Here is a 16,528-nt window from a genome sequence, read left to right as displayed (position 1 = left end):
CCTCGCCATTACCTCAATTCCAGTCCTTGTTACCGTCGAATGGCTCGAAGCACCGACGTCCGTACTCGTCCAAACCCGCTCTTGCATCCACATCGAAACCATACACAAATTCTCTCGTGATTGAAAATCGATATATTTCGCTGTTATCGATGATCGACGCTGTTTATCCACCACGACTGTGTACGATTTGCGATATCGTCTCAGCGACGGTGGCCGAATCGGATAACCACTTTCGCACTCACCATCCTTCTCAACCACGCTATGCATGTGTGCATCCTCACTGTGGCATGCAGTTTGTCTCTCGAGGAGCGCTGCGATTTCATTTGACACGGTCGCATATTATTCGACACGCTACAAAACCCATTCCAGATCCCCCATTTTTGCACTACACCATCACCCCGCGTTCAGGAACGTTCTCACCACAACCTACATTGCACGATCAAGATCAACACCAGTCTCATTCACCAACCGAAAGTCTCACCCAAACCCAAATCCAAACTCAAACTCAAACGCAAACGCAAACGCAAACTCAACCACCACTCCCACTTGCCACAGCAAAAGGTCCTGTGGAAACCTCGCCGCATCTTCGATTTCCTGTTGCCGAACCGTCGCCTTCTATACCGTCTTCGCCTTCATTGACCGATCACGAGCAGTCCATGTCTCCGACCACTCGTTCGTTGTCTCCGCCACGACGGTCATCCTTCAAAATTCATACCATGGCGGTGCCTCGAGCTCCACGTGGGTCCAAGAAAATTATACTCTCTCATGCTTCCGAATCATTACTCAACTCTGTCTATAATCCTCTCCAATGTCCGGCCTGCCACCAATTATTCAATCGAAAAACTAATGTTATTAAGCACTTGGCCGACAAACACCACGGCGAAGAACCGTACCACTGTGTGTTTGCCAACTGTGTGCATCCCCGGCGGTATGCCACACGAGAAGGGCTTGTTTATCACATCCTAAGAGCACACGATTCCAGTCCCATCCTTAGAGACGCCGACTTATCCGAAGAGGAAGCGACTTCCATGGCTCGGATACGGCGACAAACTGTATTTAAAGCGGAACTGTATGCACAAAAAGCTTGATATAAACAAAAAGAAATAAAAAGTGTGTTTGGGAATGGTTGTCTGGGAATTTTGTGGTTTTGAGAAAAAAAGAGAGCAGACGCGAGTTTTGGCTAAGCAGTCCATTTCAGGCATCTATCATTGCGAGTCATTCGAAGAGGTCTATTTTTTTTTATCGTTGTGCATTCATGAAAGACATTTACCTTGTTTCTTGATGTGTGCCCAAGCATTGAACCGAGCAATATTTCATCCCGCATCGCAAGCACTTATAGTTGCTGGAAAACCCGCATACAGAACAAAAGTGTCGTGGTGGGTAGTTGGACGGTGCGGCATTACATGTGAGATAAGAAGGGGTGTCAGGCGGCAAGGTTTCCAGGTGCTACAAGTGGAATGCATAAAGTAAGTCCCCATTATACTTTTGGGGTAAGCTGTCAAGATCCATTGCTTACAGCGTCTTCGATTAGTATGTTGAGATTGGTCTTTGAAGAATACAAGTTGGCCTTTCCAACCTTGTGCCGTGTTTTTCGCACCGATGGATCCTCGTCTTTCTGAGCGGCAATCGCCATGGTGAGGAATCCTTCTAGATCATTCAGTGACTGGTGATTGTCTCGTTCCAGAGAATCCAGTTGTCTACGCAAGTGACGTTGTTGAGCCTCCGGATCGGTGTGGACCACCCCATGTCCTTTAGTTCGATCGGTCTTTTTATGCATGGCCGTAGATTGATAGATTCGAATGGTGGATTTACAAAAACGGGCACAGGAAACTCCTGTGTGGCGCATGAGTGTGAAATTCATTCATTTTGTCAGTCACTGCGGACATACGTTTGGTTTTTTGCAGTTCCGCATCACGCACGGAACACGCGTGGTTTTTTTTTTTTCTTGGCTACTGCGCTTAACGATCGATCGACCGTGTCTTATGACAAAAAGTCGCCTGAATGATATTTATTCCAGTCACCGATGATAAGGAAGAATGATACAATGCATTCACCTTCATTTGACGATTTTTCCATTGATGAAAGTCTGCTATTTGATCTGCCGGATGGATTGCCAGTGACAACCGCGCATAATCGGTCATCAACGGCAACGCAACTGACCAAACATTCACAATCACCTTCATTCGACGAATTTTCTGTAGACGAAACTTGTTTGCAGTATCTACCCGACGTGCCTTTGCAAACTGAAGGCTTGGATAGTGACAATCGATCCCCTTCGTTTGGCGACTTTTCAATCGACGAAGCCATGCTATTGGATTTGCCGGACGAATCTCTACAGTTAACCCCTACCTCGTATCCCACTGAAACATATACTGATCCGCTACAACTGACATCGGTCATTAACAACGGCAACAATGCCACCACAACGGGATCACCAATCGACCCGCAACGCTTGTGTTCTTCGGTCAAAACTGATCTATGCGCTCCGATCGATCAGCAGAGGAATGACTTGACTGATCGTCTACCCGAAGCGCAAGAAGATGAAGAAATTGTGTTTATTAGTGACTCTTTCAATCTGCTCGCCAGTCAAAATGACGACAGCAATAACACGCAGAACCATCAGAGTTCTCCAGCTCCTTTACACAGTCAACCTCCATCTTCTGACAAAGCCGAACCAGTTTCTACGGCTGAAGGTAACCAAATCACCGTCATCTCCAGTGACACGGCGCCGAGTCAAGCGAGTAGTCATCATGATATCAGCAGTCCTATACCACACATGACGCATTCTTCATCAAAGGTGGTTTCGTCCGAAATCTGCATCCAGGTCCCGAACTCCTCTCAACCGTCCAGTTTAGCTGAATACGATGAACGTAGTTCCCCGTTTATTCCCCACTTTCGATCGAGACGCGGTTTGCGTATTGAAGACGAAAGTGATGACGAACCCTTGATGAGTCAACCTATTGTCGTATCTGCAAGAAGAAGAAGAAATAATGTCCCCGATCGTTCCCCTTACTTTGATAACTCAGCTAGCCAATCTACCGAAGGGACAATAAGACATGGACAAAGATATGTCGACGAGGCAGGCACATCCCTGGCCAATCCATTTTTGGATATAGAAGCACAAAGGAGCGATGATGACTGTAGTACGGGGGATGACGATGATGACAACGGCGAGCATCATGGGCTGGATTCCGTGGACAACTCTTTCATCGATGATGGAAGCTTCGACAGCCCCAGATATGAACGTTCTGATCTGTCCGCTGCCACACCAACGCGTCCCGACATGTTCGCCATATACCAAACGAGCCTTGTCAGAGGTGGGGGATCCGACGGATCGCCTTTGCCATCTGCATCGCGTACCAAAAGAACGTGGATGGATCGTCTGGATCTTGCCAAATGGGAAAACATGGGCAGTCAAGAGGACAACGAGGATGATGACGACGACGAAGAACACTATCTTCAAACGGACAACGAAGCGGCCAGTGCTGACGATCACATTGAAGAAGATAGTGGTTCCGTGAACGAGCGCAGTGCTGGTGTCTATAATTCTGTCATTTTCGAGAGTGACGATGATTTCATGTAAAATAACCCTAAAAACCATACCCCCTCCCATTGAAGGTGAATTCGATATATTCCGCTTTCATTTTTATACAGAAATAAAATTTTTATAGAATACGTCGTGTTTTGGATAATGTATGAATGAGAAAGAGTTATATTTGGTGAATCAAAAGAAAAATATGCAATAGACTGTAGCTGATGGGTTAGGAAAGGGGAAAAAGACGACCTATTTCTCGGCGGGCACTTCAATCACATTGACACCAAAGCGGCGCTTCAGTCGAACGATATTCCAGTAGTATTGCCAGCCGGCCGACAGCAAGATCAAAAAGGCAATGAAAGCCAACATGATGTAAATTGGTGTGCTCACCAAATACGAATTTCGATGGTACTGGTTCCCATCGAATATCGCCAGCCACGAGTTAATAAAACCAGTGTGGATGAAGAAGTCAAGACCGAATATGAACAGATACGCGCCAATCACCGCCGTGGAGAAGATAATGACGTAGCTTTCGGCCAAGAACACCAGAATCGCCATGACCACGCCCATACCCACAATGAAACAGATTCGTGCAACTTTCTAAAATATTGTACAACAAAAAGATCAGCTCCGAGAAGGCACACCGCAACAAGTCTAACGAGAAACTTACAATGGTAATGACAAGGTTTTCTTTCCAAGATAAGATATAGACTGCCAGATAAAATCCTGCCAAGGCTGTAGAAAAAAAAAAGATTCATAGTTAGCACGAGTGTAAGATTGGTGATTATTCTTATGTTCTTACCTCCCACCATGTAGAGACCCAGTGGATACAAAAACATAAACAGTACAGCTCCCAGGAGACCGAGGCCAATGCTGACGCAAATATAAATGATTTCGGTGTGCGGGTATCCATAAGCAGGTTCATTGTTGACTAGACCGATCCATGTCATCGTAGCTAGTAAACAGGAAAAATTCATTTATAAGTAAAAATGCCATTGGCAAGGAATTGTTAGAGAGGAGCATACCAAAAAAGACAAAGCCAGTCAATGCTAAAGTGGGGCGGAAAAATCGGAAACCAAACAAGATAAAGTAGATGCCGATGAGCACACATACAATGCCAGTAAAACCTTGGGCGACAGAGATGCCGTGGCCATAGGTATCTAATGAAAAAGAAAAAAGAAAGAGTCAGTACATGGAAAAAAGCGGCAGTGATAGGCAAAATAACACTCACGCCAAAGGTAATCGCTCCAGCACTTGTCATCACACTTGGGTTTTTTGTTCTTGTCTTTGTCAACGTACACCGTAGAGGTTGCTGTGGATTTGGCGGTAACAGTTTTGGTCACCGTTTTGACCTGACCGTGGCCACAGTAGACAGTTTCTGTCACGGTTTGCCAGAGTTGTCGCACGTCCTGGTTATCGAGTTGGATTCTGACATTGTTGCCTTTTTCATTATTACAGACATCCGCCCAGTTTTGATACAAGCTCAGGTTTTCTTCCAATTGCCGTCGTGCTAATCGCCGATTGGAGCTGCGACTATCTGGCGCGGCGGTGGGGCTTGCCAATGCTTGAAGTTCGTGGTTGCCTTTGACGGTAGGTGTGGGGAGAATGACATAGGCTTGCACCCAGCCAACAATACTCAGAAAAGCGAGCAGTAGCCTGATGATGCTGTGTGAGTACATGACAGAAGAAATATGTAAAGAATAGTAAACGCAAAAAGCGACATCGAGTCGGATAGAAATACCCTGACGACGTCTTGGGATTGTTTTCGCCTTTCCATTCCCAGTCGATACTCTCCAAACCGAACCGGTTGATTTCAGTCTTATTTCGCTGCGTGGCATTCCCTTTTTTGGATCATTGTTTTTGAGCAACCTGCCTTGCCAGTTTTTGGTATTCCCTGGCACCCGTCCTGAAGATCGTTTTTTGGTATCTAAAATTAGAAAAGATCTATTCCAGAATCGAGCGTGATTCAGCAATCTTGATGATCCACATGAAACCCATAATAAGGTTCATCCTATTTTATTACCATGCCATCAAAATCGAAAAAAATGTCAATAGATACAGACAACGTTGCATAACAACACCAAATATTTTGATACGATTAACAACAGTCCTTTTTTAGAAGCTTTTGTAATAACGACACCTTGACGTCGGTTTTTGTGGATAAATAAATAGAATTGGACGGCATCGTTGTTATGCCACGCAGTGAACGAACATGGTCAAAGCATAGGCCGGATATTTCAATCTCAGACAAGAAGAAGGAACATTCTGATCCACCGACGACGCTCTGGTCCCCTGACTAGTTGCCTATGAACGCAACGTAGTCATCTACTTTCTTACTTTTTATTCTATTTTGTACGCCAACGTCTTCAGTTTACTGTGATATTCATGTCATTATCACTATAGCATTCATCTGTTTACGATGATAAAGATAGTCACAGTCCGAGATTCTATAAGGAGGCACGTAGACTGAAATCGGCCTATATGCAAATACTACATTGCCACCACAATCAAAAGGGCTAGATGATTCATGTAAATGACGATAGGTATGTATTTTGTAGATAAAAGGATTGCTTTATATTTTTTTCGCCCCGATGCCAGATTTTTTCTTCTCACGAAGTTCAGCCATGCGCTAAAACGGACAACAACTTTTTTCAGTACCGGTTTTTTTTGTTACAAAAACACGCAACCTATTTGGTCATACCTGCCGCCGTTCTTCTCTGCGCCGTTCCAACTCCGCCTTGCGATCCTCTTTACTTGCAAATTCCGGTTGCATGTTGGGAGAAGTGGCGTTTGAGTGAGAGGCAATGGAGGATGGATTGCTGGTGGATGCACTATTCATTCTCATCGATGATGTCGCTTCTTCTTCGAGTTGTGAAGCTGTGCAATAAACGCTTAGTATGATCATATTTCGTACCCCTTTCCCTCAAATGATTGCTGCCTACCAAGCGATTTTGTTGTGTGACCTAGTTTCATGGATGTTTTGGAACCGCTCGGGTGATTCGCTGTTGCAAACGTTGATATCCGGGTTTTAGGAACAGCAGGGACAATATCGGAAATGGGAACCGGTTTTTCAACTGTGTTTGTTTCAAATGGCTCTATGAGAGGAAAGAATTCAGAATCACTTTCTTGAGTAACGCAATACTTTGACATTTTACCCCATCCGTCGTTTTCTGAGAATTCAATTAGATCGTCTTTAGAATCATCGGGCCATCCATCTTCTTCATATGCCATGCCTATTTGTGCAAGGCGTTCAGACGATGCTATCGGTCTCGCTAGACCCGTATCTCTTTCAGCAGGGATTGCTGAACCATTTGTTGGCAAGGGGTTGCCACTGTTAATTTCGCCACTCGGAGTACCAAACTAAACCATGCAGCATGAGTGGATTGGCCAAGACATGTACAAATAACAGATCCTCGAATTTTTGTTATTTACCCTAGCGTGAAGGGAAGACACGGCCCAGCCAGCCAAGCCTTTCGTAGCTCCTCCGAAAACGCCAGCCACGCCCATAGAAGACATGGGAGAACTTGTTGCATCCCCTTCGATTTTTGAAGCAATGGCAGGAGAAGACGAGGGTTCTAATGCGGTCTCCGGCTAGTGAATCGACCCGTTAGTTGAAGGCCGAAATTTGACAATACTGAAAAATACACCAACCATATTGTCGGCAAATTCTTGCACACGAGTTAAAAAGGTATTCATGGCCTTGAAAGCTTGATCACGAACAGGTCTACAGGATGGTCAGGCCTATCTTTATACGTTGATCAAGTGTGATGGTAACCTACTTTTCTTTGTCAATAAGCACTGTCGCAATGCATGGTATGATACGATTAGCGCATTCCGGCGCAGCATAGTATTCTGCCGTCGCTAAAAAGTCAAAGAAAAGAAAGAGAAAAGGAACCAATGGATAAGTCACGATGACATTTTGGACAAAATTGAACATGTCATAGTTTACCAGTCAGTGCCATCAAGGCAGCAATTCTAGCATGATGAAAACCATCTCGCAAACTGCGAGTAAATGCCGGTATCAGTACCTTTTTCCGGGTCTAAAGGGCGACGATATAAATACACAGATCAACGTCGATATCGAGGCTAAACTCACATCATCACTGAGGTGCTTTGCAATTTTGCCCAAGCAAATTGTGGTGTTGGTACGTATACCCGGCTCTTCATCCATTTGTAGTTTGGCCATGTACTTTAACAGATCATAGTTGATGATGCGATCGCTCAGCTAATAGGAAATACAATCTTCAATTATACATGCCGCTGTGTATCCAGCTCAACTGATAGATTGTTTACAACTCCTACGAACCTTTGGCACTAACAGCAGCGTTGCCTTGATGGTTTGTTCTCGTATCAGAGGTACAGTGTCAGTAAAACCGGTCGCCTAGACACAGCGATGAGCCTTTAAATATTTTCGTTCAACCCTGGTTCTTAACTTATACATACGACGTTGGGAAATATTTGATTCACAACCACTTTATTGGGGATGTGAGAGATGAAACGTTGCATGTTTTCCAGCAAGCTGATGCGAATGGCCCGATCGGGCGAGGCAAACATCCGTACGATCGGTGCAACAATAATCTTTTCGTACTCGTCATTGGCGAGCTGATCGCCAATTTTCAAGATCGCATTCAATGCTTTGGCACCACCTTCAAATATTATCCATGAGCTTGGTTCTATCCAGACGATCATTGCCGTTTGTTATCATTCTCTGCTTACCGGATCCAAATTCGAAAGCTTTCGTGAGTTCAGGCAAGATTTTGTATTTTGCAAAGTCTGTCGGGAACGATTCAATAACTGTATCCAATTTTCTGTAAAACGATGTTAAGTTTTGATGACTGTTTTTGATTACATGTAAATTAGGTACACTACCTCAGAAATGCGTCCTTTTCGTGTTGATCTTTGATCGTGATATTTTCCAAGAACTGATTGACGTGGATAAAATCCGTATCAAAAAATCCATTGGGACGCGATCCTTCTTCCAAAAATGAGGCAGCATCGGCTCTTGTGCGACCGGAAGGACGAAGCAATGCTTTGTAGATGGGATACATGTTGGCGGGAATCTCGCCTCGTTGGGAAACAAGTTGATCGGCCGTGTCGAATCGACGATTGTAAGCTTCGAATATAAGGCATCCCAACTGATACGAGTCTTCGGCGGTGGGTGGTAAACTACAGTGTCATTCGATGAGCATCCCCACGCTTATTCACAGTTTATCTGTCGATCTTACTCTTTGAGAACCGTCCAACCCGATTTCTGAACTTCAGGCGAAGCATATTTTTGTGCGTCGGATACCAAACCGCCAAATGTCTAAATTCAGTCACTGAGTTGAATGATAATGCCCATTCACTGCTGTTTCTCCTTCACATACCAGGATCATCGGACTTTCGTCTTTCATTGAAGAGAGTACCTCGAATCCACCCAATTTCCATTCCCCGGCTTGATTTATAAAGATGGAAGATAAACGAATATTGCCATGCACCATGTCACAATCTTGGTTGATAAACTGAATCGCATGCTGACATAGAAAGTATTAGGCACCCTGAGTTGTTGCATGCCGAAATTCATTGGTTACCGCAATTTTGTAAAGACCCCATAATATTAGGTTCTGATCAGGGGCTTGACCGAGCTGGCTCGAGAGCGGTTCGACTGGATCGGTGGCGAACATTATAGTCTGCTCATCCTAATAGAGCACCATGAAATGCGCCTATTGTTACGGAATGGCCTGAATAAAAACTGTGCAGCGAAACCTACCTCGATGCCATCCAAGTAACATAATAAATCAGGATGTCGCATGGTGCGAATACGACGGAACATGTTACGTGCAAGCGGTAAACTGTCTCTGTTTTTGCTTCCGTCGAACACGAAAATGGAAGCTTTCGAGTTGTCCTCCTAACATGCTGGTAAGTTGCCGTGGTTGTGAAAGGTACAGAAAGCCGATGAGAGAGGTACCTTTTTCACGCCATGATGAAGGGACCAAATAGATTGGCTGTCAAACCATTCGACTTTATCGCCTACTGTATAAGGAAATGCTGAAGAATCCTTTCCGAGGAGGGATAGACCGGTCTTGACGAAGCCAGACAGAAAAGCCATGCGAATGGATGCGTGAAAGAAAGGTCAAAAACGTGTCACAATGGCCATCGCCCAGTTATCACATTGGGCAAGTCAGATCAGCCAATCATATGACGCGAACAAACCGCCAGTCGTCGTTTTGCAGGATTTGGACCTGTATCCATGTGCAATGAAAACCCCTCTTTGCTATTATTGAGTCTACTCGAAATCTCACCCAAAGCGTCATTAAAAATATCTGACGTCTCTCTTTGAAAGAAAATAACTTCCATTATCAATATTGTCGCTGGCCATGGAAATTCAACTACGCAAACCTCTCTCTTGCGAGCAACAATAAAAGGATACCCATTTATTTCTTTGGCATTAATGCTTCACAAAAAAATGAGCTCATCATTTACATGTAATCATGCGCCAACACGCCTAACTTTTGGATGCATGTCAAAAGTTGGACGGGTTTTCATTAGCTGCATTTTCTTTTTAAGCCCATACGCTTGCTGCTCCATAAAGCGCACCGACCCAGATGTTTATCACCGTAAGTGCGGGTGCGCTCTCTCTCTCTCTTTCTTTCTGTGTGCATACAGTACTACATACAATCAATCGATGGCCATATGAAGGGGAGTTTGGGGATTCGGAGTTGCGTTTATGGCAATATGATACGGCTTGCTCCAGTTTCGAACCCCGCAGTCATTCTTTTTGCATTCTTTTGGGCAATTGTGTGCTTGGAACCAACTTTCAACAGCTTTTTTGTCATGTCCGCAGTTGCTGTTCCTACGCCGGATTTAAAATCACAAAAATACGATCGTCAGCTTCGGTAATAGATCGATTGAAGACAGATGCAACGCGTATATTCATTTCTCACACCTGTTATTCCCCTTGTACAAGTCTTTGGGCTGCTACGGGACAGACCGCTTTGGAAAGTGCAACGGTTTGCCTTCTCGGCGCTACTTCGACAGGCTGCGAAGTGTTGAAAAACCTTATCCTTCCAGGTAATGAAACGAGCATCGGTATTCGCTGAGAAAGGTTCTAAAAAATTGGCGTTTCATACCATTGTAGGTGTCGGTAACATCACTGTTGTCGATGACCAGTTGGTGCAGGAAGACGACATTCGCAGTAACTTCTTTCTCGAATCGAGCAGTCTTAATCAGCCGAAAGCGAAATGTGTTGTCGAATTATTGAAGGAACTTAACGAGGACGTGAAAGCCAACTGGACAGTCAAGGTAACGAAACGCATAATTTTGCGATATTTGTCCCAGCTGACCCGAAAATCTCAATAATGGTAGGCTCCATCGGACATGATTCTTCAGGAACCCGAGTTTTTTACACCTTTTCATACCATCATCGCTTCCAATATTCACGAGGATGATATCATTCGCTTAGCAAGCTTCTGCGAGCAGACGAAAAAAGTCCTTATCGTCATTCGCTCCAAGGGTCTTTGCGGTTATTTCCGCATTCAAGCACCAGAACATGCCAGTTCGTATTCAGCATCTCATACGCGTCACCTACGTACTCACCGGTTGTTGTCTTTTTTAGTCATTGAAACACACCCGGAGAACGTGACGGATCTGCGCTTGAATCAGCCTTTTGTTCAGTTGGTGGAATATGCGAAAAAGTTTGATCTTGCCAAACTGGATCAGACCGATCACGCTCATGTTCCTTTTGTAATTGTTATTCTCAAATATATCGAAGATTGGAAGGCAAAGGTAATATGGATGACCTCATTCTCATTCGTCTATGTTCACTAAATGAAAAAGGGATAGCATGACGGAAAGTTACCAAAGACTTATGCTGAACGAAACGAATTGAAAGAAAACATCAAGGCTGGAAAACGCACGGTTGACGAAGAAAATTTCGATGAAGCCATTGCCAATGTCTGGCGGCTATCTTCCTCATGTGAGGTTCGTACAGGGGCAAAGCGCTGTTTTGTTGAACTGTTGTTTACTCACCGTCTTGTGTAGATTCCCAGTGACGTCCGTCGAATATTTGAGGATCCTGCTTGTCAAAATTTGACCGCTGATGTAAGGTCACCAAATTCATTTGTGAAATAGGTATTCATACTTGTGTTCTGTAGTCCGAACCGTTTTGGATCATTGCTCGAGCTATCGCCGACTTTGTAGCCAATGAAGGTGAAGGCCAGCTTCCTTTACCAGGAAAATTGCCCGATATGAAATCTGATACAAACAATTACATCGGTTTACAGAATGCGTAAGCGCCTTTTGAAACAGGGTCAATCTCCCAAATGTGTGCTCAGCTCATGTCTTGTTAGTTATCGCCAGAAAGCTTTAGCCGATCTTGTTATTGTCCAATCTCGGGTTCATCAATGGCTTGAGGATTTGGAACTCTCCCGTGATAGTATTCCCGCTGATACGATTGAAGGCTTCTGTAAAAACGCGGCTCACATCAAAATTATTCGATACCGAAGTTTACTGGACGAGTATGTTGCCAAGCCAAAGACACAAAAGATTGGTATGTCAACAGATGGATCTCCTTGCGCCATGTATATATTATTAACCTGGGTTCAAAAGAAACTACGCTGCAGCAAGATGAAAATTTGGCCTATTACATCGCTTACCGTGCTGCGGATCGATTCTACAGCGCGTATCAGAGATGGCCAGGTATAAACGGGATCTTTTATGTTTTTGTGAACTTGGAACTTATTTATTTATATATCAACTTCATAAACCAGGGGATCGAGGTGGTGATAATGAGGAAGATGTACAGTTGTTACGACAGCAAGTGATAGCTACGCTGCATAACCTGGGGTTGCCGGAATCAACGATCACTACCCTCATGCAACGGTCCGACACCATTGACAAAGCCATCATCAATTTGTAAGTGTTCCGAGTGGCGGGATCATATTATAAGACAGTTCTGACATGAGAGACATGTAGCGTACGCTTCAACAACCAAGAGACCCCGAATCTGGCAGCACTCATGGGAGGCTTGGTATCTCAGGAAGTGATCAAACTCATTACTCATCAATATGTTCCGCTCAATAATACGTGCGTCTTCAATGGCATTTCTTCCACAAGCAGTGTGTTTGAATTGTGATAATTCCATGTACAATTTTTTTTTATTTTTTCGTCAATAAAGAAGTTATAATTTTAAAGACACATTTACCCATAAATACATACATACGTACAGGATAGAAATACATTGGTCTCCCTCTTTCCTCTCTAAGCTTTACTCTTGATGTCCTCCATGCGTGCTGCAACGCAAGCGCACAAAGCTGCACCTACACCGCTGCCATCTCGAGCGAGACCCAAGCGCACCACCTTGGTAATGTCGGGATACTCGGGCATGAGTTCACTGATGGCTTGATATGTACGCTTTTCGAAGGATGGATAGAATTCGTACAAAGAGCCGTCGATACCAATATCGGCTCCTTTTTCGTTAACACCGCAATGTTGGACGATGGCAGCAATAGCACATCCAGCTAGGCGGGCTGCACGCGTACCGACAAGTTCACAGACACGCTTGATAATTCGACAATCCGTTTCGGATGCATTCTGAATACTGAGATTTGTATCCAGGACTTCTTTGGTTCGCGAAAGATTGCTAGTTGAATCGTCTTCTATATTCGACATGTACGAGGTTTCGAAACCCCATTGGACCGAAATTTCCTTGGACGCCGTTTTGGCGTCAAAACCTTCACTACGCTGGAACAGCAATTCGCGGTCCATCATATCGGTGAGGACGTTGCGCACAATCTCACCAAGATACATGCCGGAGATCAGTTTTTCGAAAATCTGACTGTGGGGATTGATAGATTCTCTGTCAAGCTTATTATCATAGCGGGTCAATGGCAGGACCACCCGTTCGTTGTCGAAAGCACCGAATTCCATGTTGATGATCATTTCAGGGAAAGCGGTTTTACCGCCTTGCCATTTACCAATTTTGTCCATCTGTTCAATGTACGCACCGTTGGAGCCAGTGCCTAAGATAAGACCGGCAATCGTATCTGGTTTGTTATACGCGTTTGACAAGAGCGTGCCGACCGTGTCGTTGACAAGGGCCGTCACTTTAACAGGCAAATGCTTCTTTAATAATGCGTCTTGAAGGAGAATGACAGGATCCTTGCCCACGGCGCCGGTACATGAGAAACCCTTGGTCCACGTCAACAAAGTACCGCGATTGATCTGAACAAAAAATAGGTATCCAATTAACCGGACTTGCGCATGACAAGAATATTACCAATAAGGTCACCTACCTTGGACTGCAGTACCGGGAAAGAAAAGGTGTAACCAAGGGGAAGTTCTGTCTCTTGATCTTCTAAACCTTGTTCCGTGAGGAAAGTATCAATACAATCGGCAATGTAATCTGTTGCACCAGACATATATGGTGAGATCCCTTCGTACTAGCATCTTGACATGTGTTTGCTTTTATTTACCACAAAGATCACGCATGGGGCCCGTCTTCAGCGTATCCGAAATTCTGGCCTTGGTAGACACTGTCTTGAATTTGCCTTGACCTTCCAGTGTCACAAGCACCACACGAAGGTTTGTACCACCCAAGTCGAGCGCCAAAAAGTTGCCTTTTTCCTCACCTAAGAGGCATTCATGCGTGTTACAACGTCTCTTCATGGACAAAAATGGGAATTAAATATAAACAAACCTGTGAGGCGGCCTTCGACGTACGATGGGATCATAGCAAGTGTATGACCTTCCTTGTTGAGACCTTTGGTCATTTCACCCTTGAAATGTTCACAGATCCTCGACAGCTTATCGGGGGTAATGGTAAGCTGTTCAATAAGGCACTTCATATAGGCCTCCTGTTCGGGACTGCCATTGATGTCCTTGATAGTCGTAGCTTCAGGTGGAGCTGGCATGTTGATAAAATATAAAATTACAAACACGAGTAAGGAAAGCAACAAAGACAAGGGAAAAAATAACGCATTTCTCAAAAAAACTAAAAAAAAAGTGGCACAAATTCAACGGTTTGGCTGGTTTCAGATATCCCAATGCAGAATGTTTGTTATTGCTGGGGATTACTCGAAGATTTTATTCGACGGGCAATTAAGCTATTGTCACACCTAGCAACTAAGAAGCGTGAGCCTGGCACTCCTTGATTAGCGGAACACGAAATTTCGTCGAAAGAAGTAGGCTGACAAATTTGTATGTCATTCGATTCTGAATAAAAAACCAACACCGGGCCGGTGTTGGCAAATAAAAAAGAAAATGAGATACGCGAATCCAGCACCAATGTCGCAGCTGATTAAAATCAATGTCGTTGATCATTTAAAACTGATGTCACAGATCAATCAAAAGCGATGTCAGAAATTTGCTGAACCCTGCAAAGAATCGAAGGGAAAGAAATGATGCTTTAGTATGCTTTTCATCAGTGATAGGTGGCCACATATTTTTACTTTGACGTCAGGGAAGTAGCATGCCCCAATCACGGTCATAACAATATGATGGATCATACCTTTTCCCGCGAACTCGTCTTCAGCCGTACAAGTTTTACCCAGTCATTCATCATCACCCGAGCAAGAGACGTTACTGTCGCTATGCCGGTCCAGATACTCCCCGGTTACGTCGAGCCTCATCTGCTGAGTAAGAATTTCAGGTCCTCTCAAGGTCCCCGTCTATTCGATTCGCTGGAGTGATCGCCTCCCGCCAAGTTCACCAATGAAGCGGAAACACGGGCCGTATATTGTGTCTAGCTAACGACGAGCAGAAGGGTGAAAAGAGGCCAACTTACAGGAATGTCGTGGATCCCAACGACGACTCGTATACAGCATTCTTTTCATCTCCACGTCGCACCAGGCTATATGCTTCGCTTGAGGAGCGTAGGAGTTAGGGTATCTTATCGAGCAAAGTGGACAAACGTAATTGTACGATTTTGGCAATGCTTCGAAAGATGAGATCTACCTGACGCGTATTCAAGGTATAGCTTCACGGTTGTTCTGAAAAAAAAATTCCTGTGTTGCAAACGCTTTCGCTGTTTGAATGTTGGTTACCTGTTTTCATTTCTGCCAAACAGTCGCGGATGGAAATACCCAAAGGGTTGTCCTCCAGCAAAGGCGCCTCAAGAGACAAGTTCACCATATGATCAATAGACGAAAGACACGAATGCACTGAATCAGTGAATCCAATTTAAAACATCTGCATGCTACATTTTTTTTTTTTTTTTTTTTTTTTTTTTTTTTTTTTTTTTTTGTTCTGAATAGTTGTTGGCAGTTATTCATTGTAAACGTTCTATATCAATATGATTTGGATGATGTTTCAACTCAAAAAAAAGTAGCTTTGACGAAGGCATGTGCGAACGTGTGGTAAAAATCTCTTTTTCTATTGCAACCCGTAAGTTGGCACTGTTTATAAAAGCTGCTCCGATTTTCAATATGCCAAAAAGAAACTATAAAAATAAATCCTGTAATGCACAAGATGAGGTTCTTTATTGTAAGAGAGTTTGAATTAAAAAAAAGAAAAAAAAAAAAAAAAAAAACTAGTAAAAAAGAACTATTGTATCGATAGCATTCAGCTATGAGTTAAGACGGGTGACCTCTAACCAACAACTTGCCCAGCCAAGTTGTTGTAACTTGTTCCCCTATTCCAACCCCCGTCCAACTTATAGCCTATACTATGGGCTCGGAAGCCGGCTCTTCTGGTCGGAAGCCTACAAAATGTTAGTACAGCCAAAACTTGCTGAAACGCCAACCAGCGGGCACCAAGTCGTCACCGAAAGAGCAGAACAGAGCAGAGCGGCTTGAAACCTACAAAATGTTAGGCCCAGCTGCCATACAGAGGTTAGTACTATCAGGAGGTCGGTCGGCAGTGACGGCAAAGGGTGTTTGGGGAGAGGAAAAGAAAACGAAAGAGGAGCAAAAAATCAAAAAATTCTTTGCCGTTCTCTTATTTCCTTTTTTTTTGTATCAATGGTTGAAAGGCGGCCATTCGATGAAAAGTGGAAAAAGACTAACTTTGCGAGAATTG

The 16,528-nt window shown here is 44.1% G+C and overlaps 6 protein-coding genes across 6 annotated transcripts; 3 read left to right on the top strand and 3 right to left on the bottom strand.

The window, feature by feature from the left end:
- Positions 1-122: 122 nt before the first annotated feature.
- BYT42DRAFT_482173 (uncharacterized protein) lies at positions 123-977 on the top strand (the record flags this gene model as incomplete). The annotated part of the gene is made up of 2 exons (XM_051563696.1): positions 123-402; positions 562-977. Coding segments are annotated over 2 exons (696 nt in total), but the record flags the coding sequence as incomplete, so codon positions are not given.
- A 203-nt stretch (positions 978-1,180) lies between these two features.
- On the bottom strand, positions 1,181-1,846 carry BYT42DRAFT_611234 (uncharacterized protein; the record flags this gene model as incomplete). The annotated part of the gene is made up of 3 exons (XM_051571477.1): positions 1,181-1,202; positions 1,271-1,446; positions 1,517-1,846. The coding sequence occupies 3 exons, from the start codon at positions 1,844-1,846 to the stop codon at positions 1,181-1,183; spliced, it is 528 nt and encodes a 175-aa protein (XP_051425976.1).
- A 90-nt stretch (positions 1,847-1,936) lies between these two features.
- On the top strand, positions 1,937-3,658 carry BYT42DRAFT_559147 (uncharacterized protein). Its single transcript, XM_051567084.1, has one exon. It carries the CDS (start codon positions 2,024-2,026, stop codon positions 3,581-3,583), a length of 1,560 nt encoding a protein of 519 aa, XP_051425975.1. The 5' UTR covers positions 1,937-2,023; the 3' UTR covers positions 3,584-3,658.
- Positions 3,659-9,751, bottom strand: BYT42DRAFT_642429 (uncharacterized protein). Its single transcript, XM_051572583.1, has 24 exons — positions 9,483-9,751; positions 9,285-9,422; positions 9,106-9,213; positions 8,902-9,048; positions 8,761-8,840; positions 8,405-8,701; positions 8,252-8,343; positions 7,979-8,181; positions 7,842-7,916; positions 7,632-7,760; positions 7,485-7,575; positions 7,315-7,396; positions 7,187-7,259; positions 6,968-7,126; positions 6,691-6,895; positions 6,478-6,630; positions 6,237-6,412; positions 6,149-6,164; positions 5,277-5,376; positions 4,767-5,191; positions 4,561-4,695; positions 4,338-4,490; positions 4,206-4,270; positions 3,659-4,135 (listed from the first exon to the last, which is right to left on the bottom strand). The coding sequence occupies exons 1-24, from the start codon at positions 9,621-9,623 to the stop codon at positions 3,785-3,787; spliced, it is 3,594 nt and encodes a 1,197-aa protein (XP_051425974.1). The 5' UTR covers positions 9,624-9,751; the 3' UTR covers positions 3,659-3,784.
- Positions 9,752-10,298: 547 nt separating this feature from the next.
- On the top strand, positions 10,299-12,718 carry BYT42DRAFT_559140 (NEDD8-activating enzyme E1 regulatory subunit). The gene is made up of 12 exons (XM_051567083.1): positions 10,299-10,410; positions 10,482-10,585; positions 10,653-10,816; positions 10,880-11,069; positions 11,130-11,299; positions 11,357-11,494; positions 11,555-11,614; positions 11,668-11,801; positions 11,863-12,062; positions 12,122-12,211; positions 12,283-12,427; positions 12,488-12,718. The coding sequence occupies exons 1-12, from the start codon at positions 10,349-10,351 to the stop codon at positions 12,645-12,647; spliced, it is 1,617 nt and encodes a 538-aa protein (XP_051425973.1). The 5' UTR covers positions 10,299-10,348; the 3' UTR covers positions 12,648-12,718.
- A 54-nt stretch (positions 12,719-12,772) lies between these two features.
- BYT42DRAFT_611230 (hexokinase-domain-containing protein) lies at positions 12,773-14,424 on the bottom strand (the record flags this gene model as incomplete). Its single annotated transcript, XM_051571476.1, has 4 exons — positions 12,773-13,735; positions 13,807-13,916; positions 13,987-14,142; positions 14,211-14,424. The coding sequence occupies 4 exons, from the start codon at positions 14,422-14,424 to the stop codon at positions 12,773-12,775; spliced, it is 1,443 nt and encodes a 480-aa protein (XP_051425972.1).
- Positions 14,425-16,528: the final 2,104 nt, after the last annotated feature.

This window comes from Radiomyces spectabilis (genome assembly GCF_025331425.1).
Source record: "Radiomyces spectabilis strain NRRL 2753 chromosome Unknown BYT42scaffold_3, whole genome shotgun sequence".
In the NCBI taxonomy this organism is placed as follows: domain Eukaryota; kingdom Fungi; phylum Mucoromycota; class Mucoromycetes; order Mucorales; family Radiomycetaceae; genus Radiomyces; species Radiomyces spectabilis.
Note: the sequence above shows the minus strand (reverse complement) of the source record. Positions and strands in the feature narration are given on the sequence as shown.

Coding starts and splice junctions, on each gene's coding strand:
- BYT42DRAFT_559147 (XM_051567084.1), top strand. CDS start 2,024: ATGATAAGGAAGAATGATACAATGCATTCACCTTCATTTGACGATTTT.
- BYT42DRAFT_642429 (XM_051572583.1), bottom strand. CDS start 9,623: ATGGCTTTTCTGTCTGGCTTCGTCAAGACCGGTCTATCCCTCCTCGGA. Junction 8,182..8,251: donor AGCTTTCGAATTTGGATCCG/GTAAGCAGAGAA, acceptor TAATATTTGAAG/GTGGTGCCAAAGCATTGAAT. Junction 7,917..7,978: donor ATCAAATATTTCCCAACGTC/GTATGTATAAGT, acceptor CGCTGTGTCTAG/GCGACCGGTTTTACTGACAC.
- BYT42DRAFT_559140 (XM_051567083.1), top strand. CDS start 10,349: ATGTCCGCAGTTGCTGTTCCTACGCCGGATTTAAAATCACAAAAATAC. Junction 10,411..10,481: donor AAATACGATCGTCAGCTTCG/GTAATAGATCGA, acceptor CCCTTGTACAAG/TCTTTGGGCTGCTACGGGAC. Junction 10,817..10,879: donor AAGCCAACTGGACAGTCAAG/GTAACGAAACGC, acceptor CAATAATGGTAG/GCTCCATCGGACATGATTCT.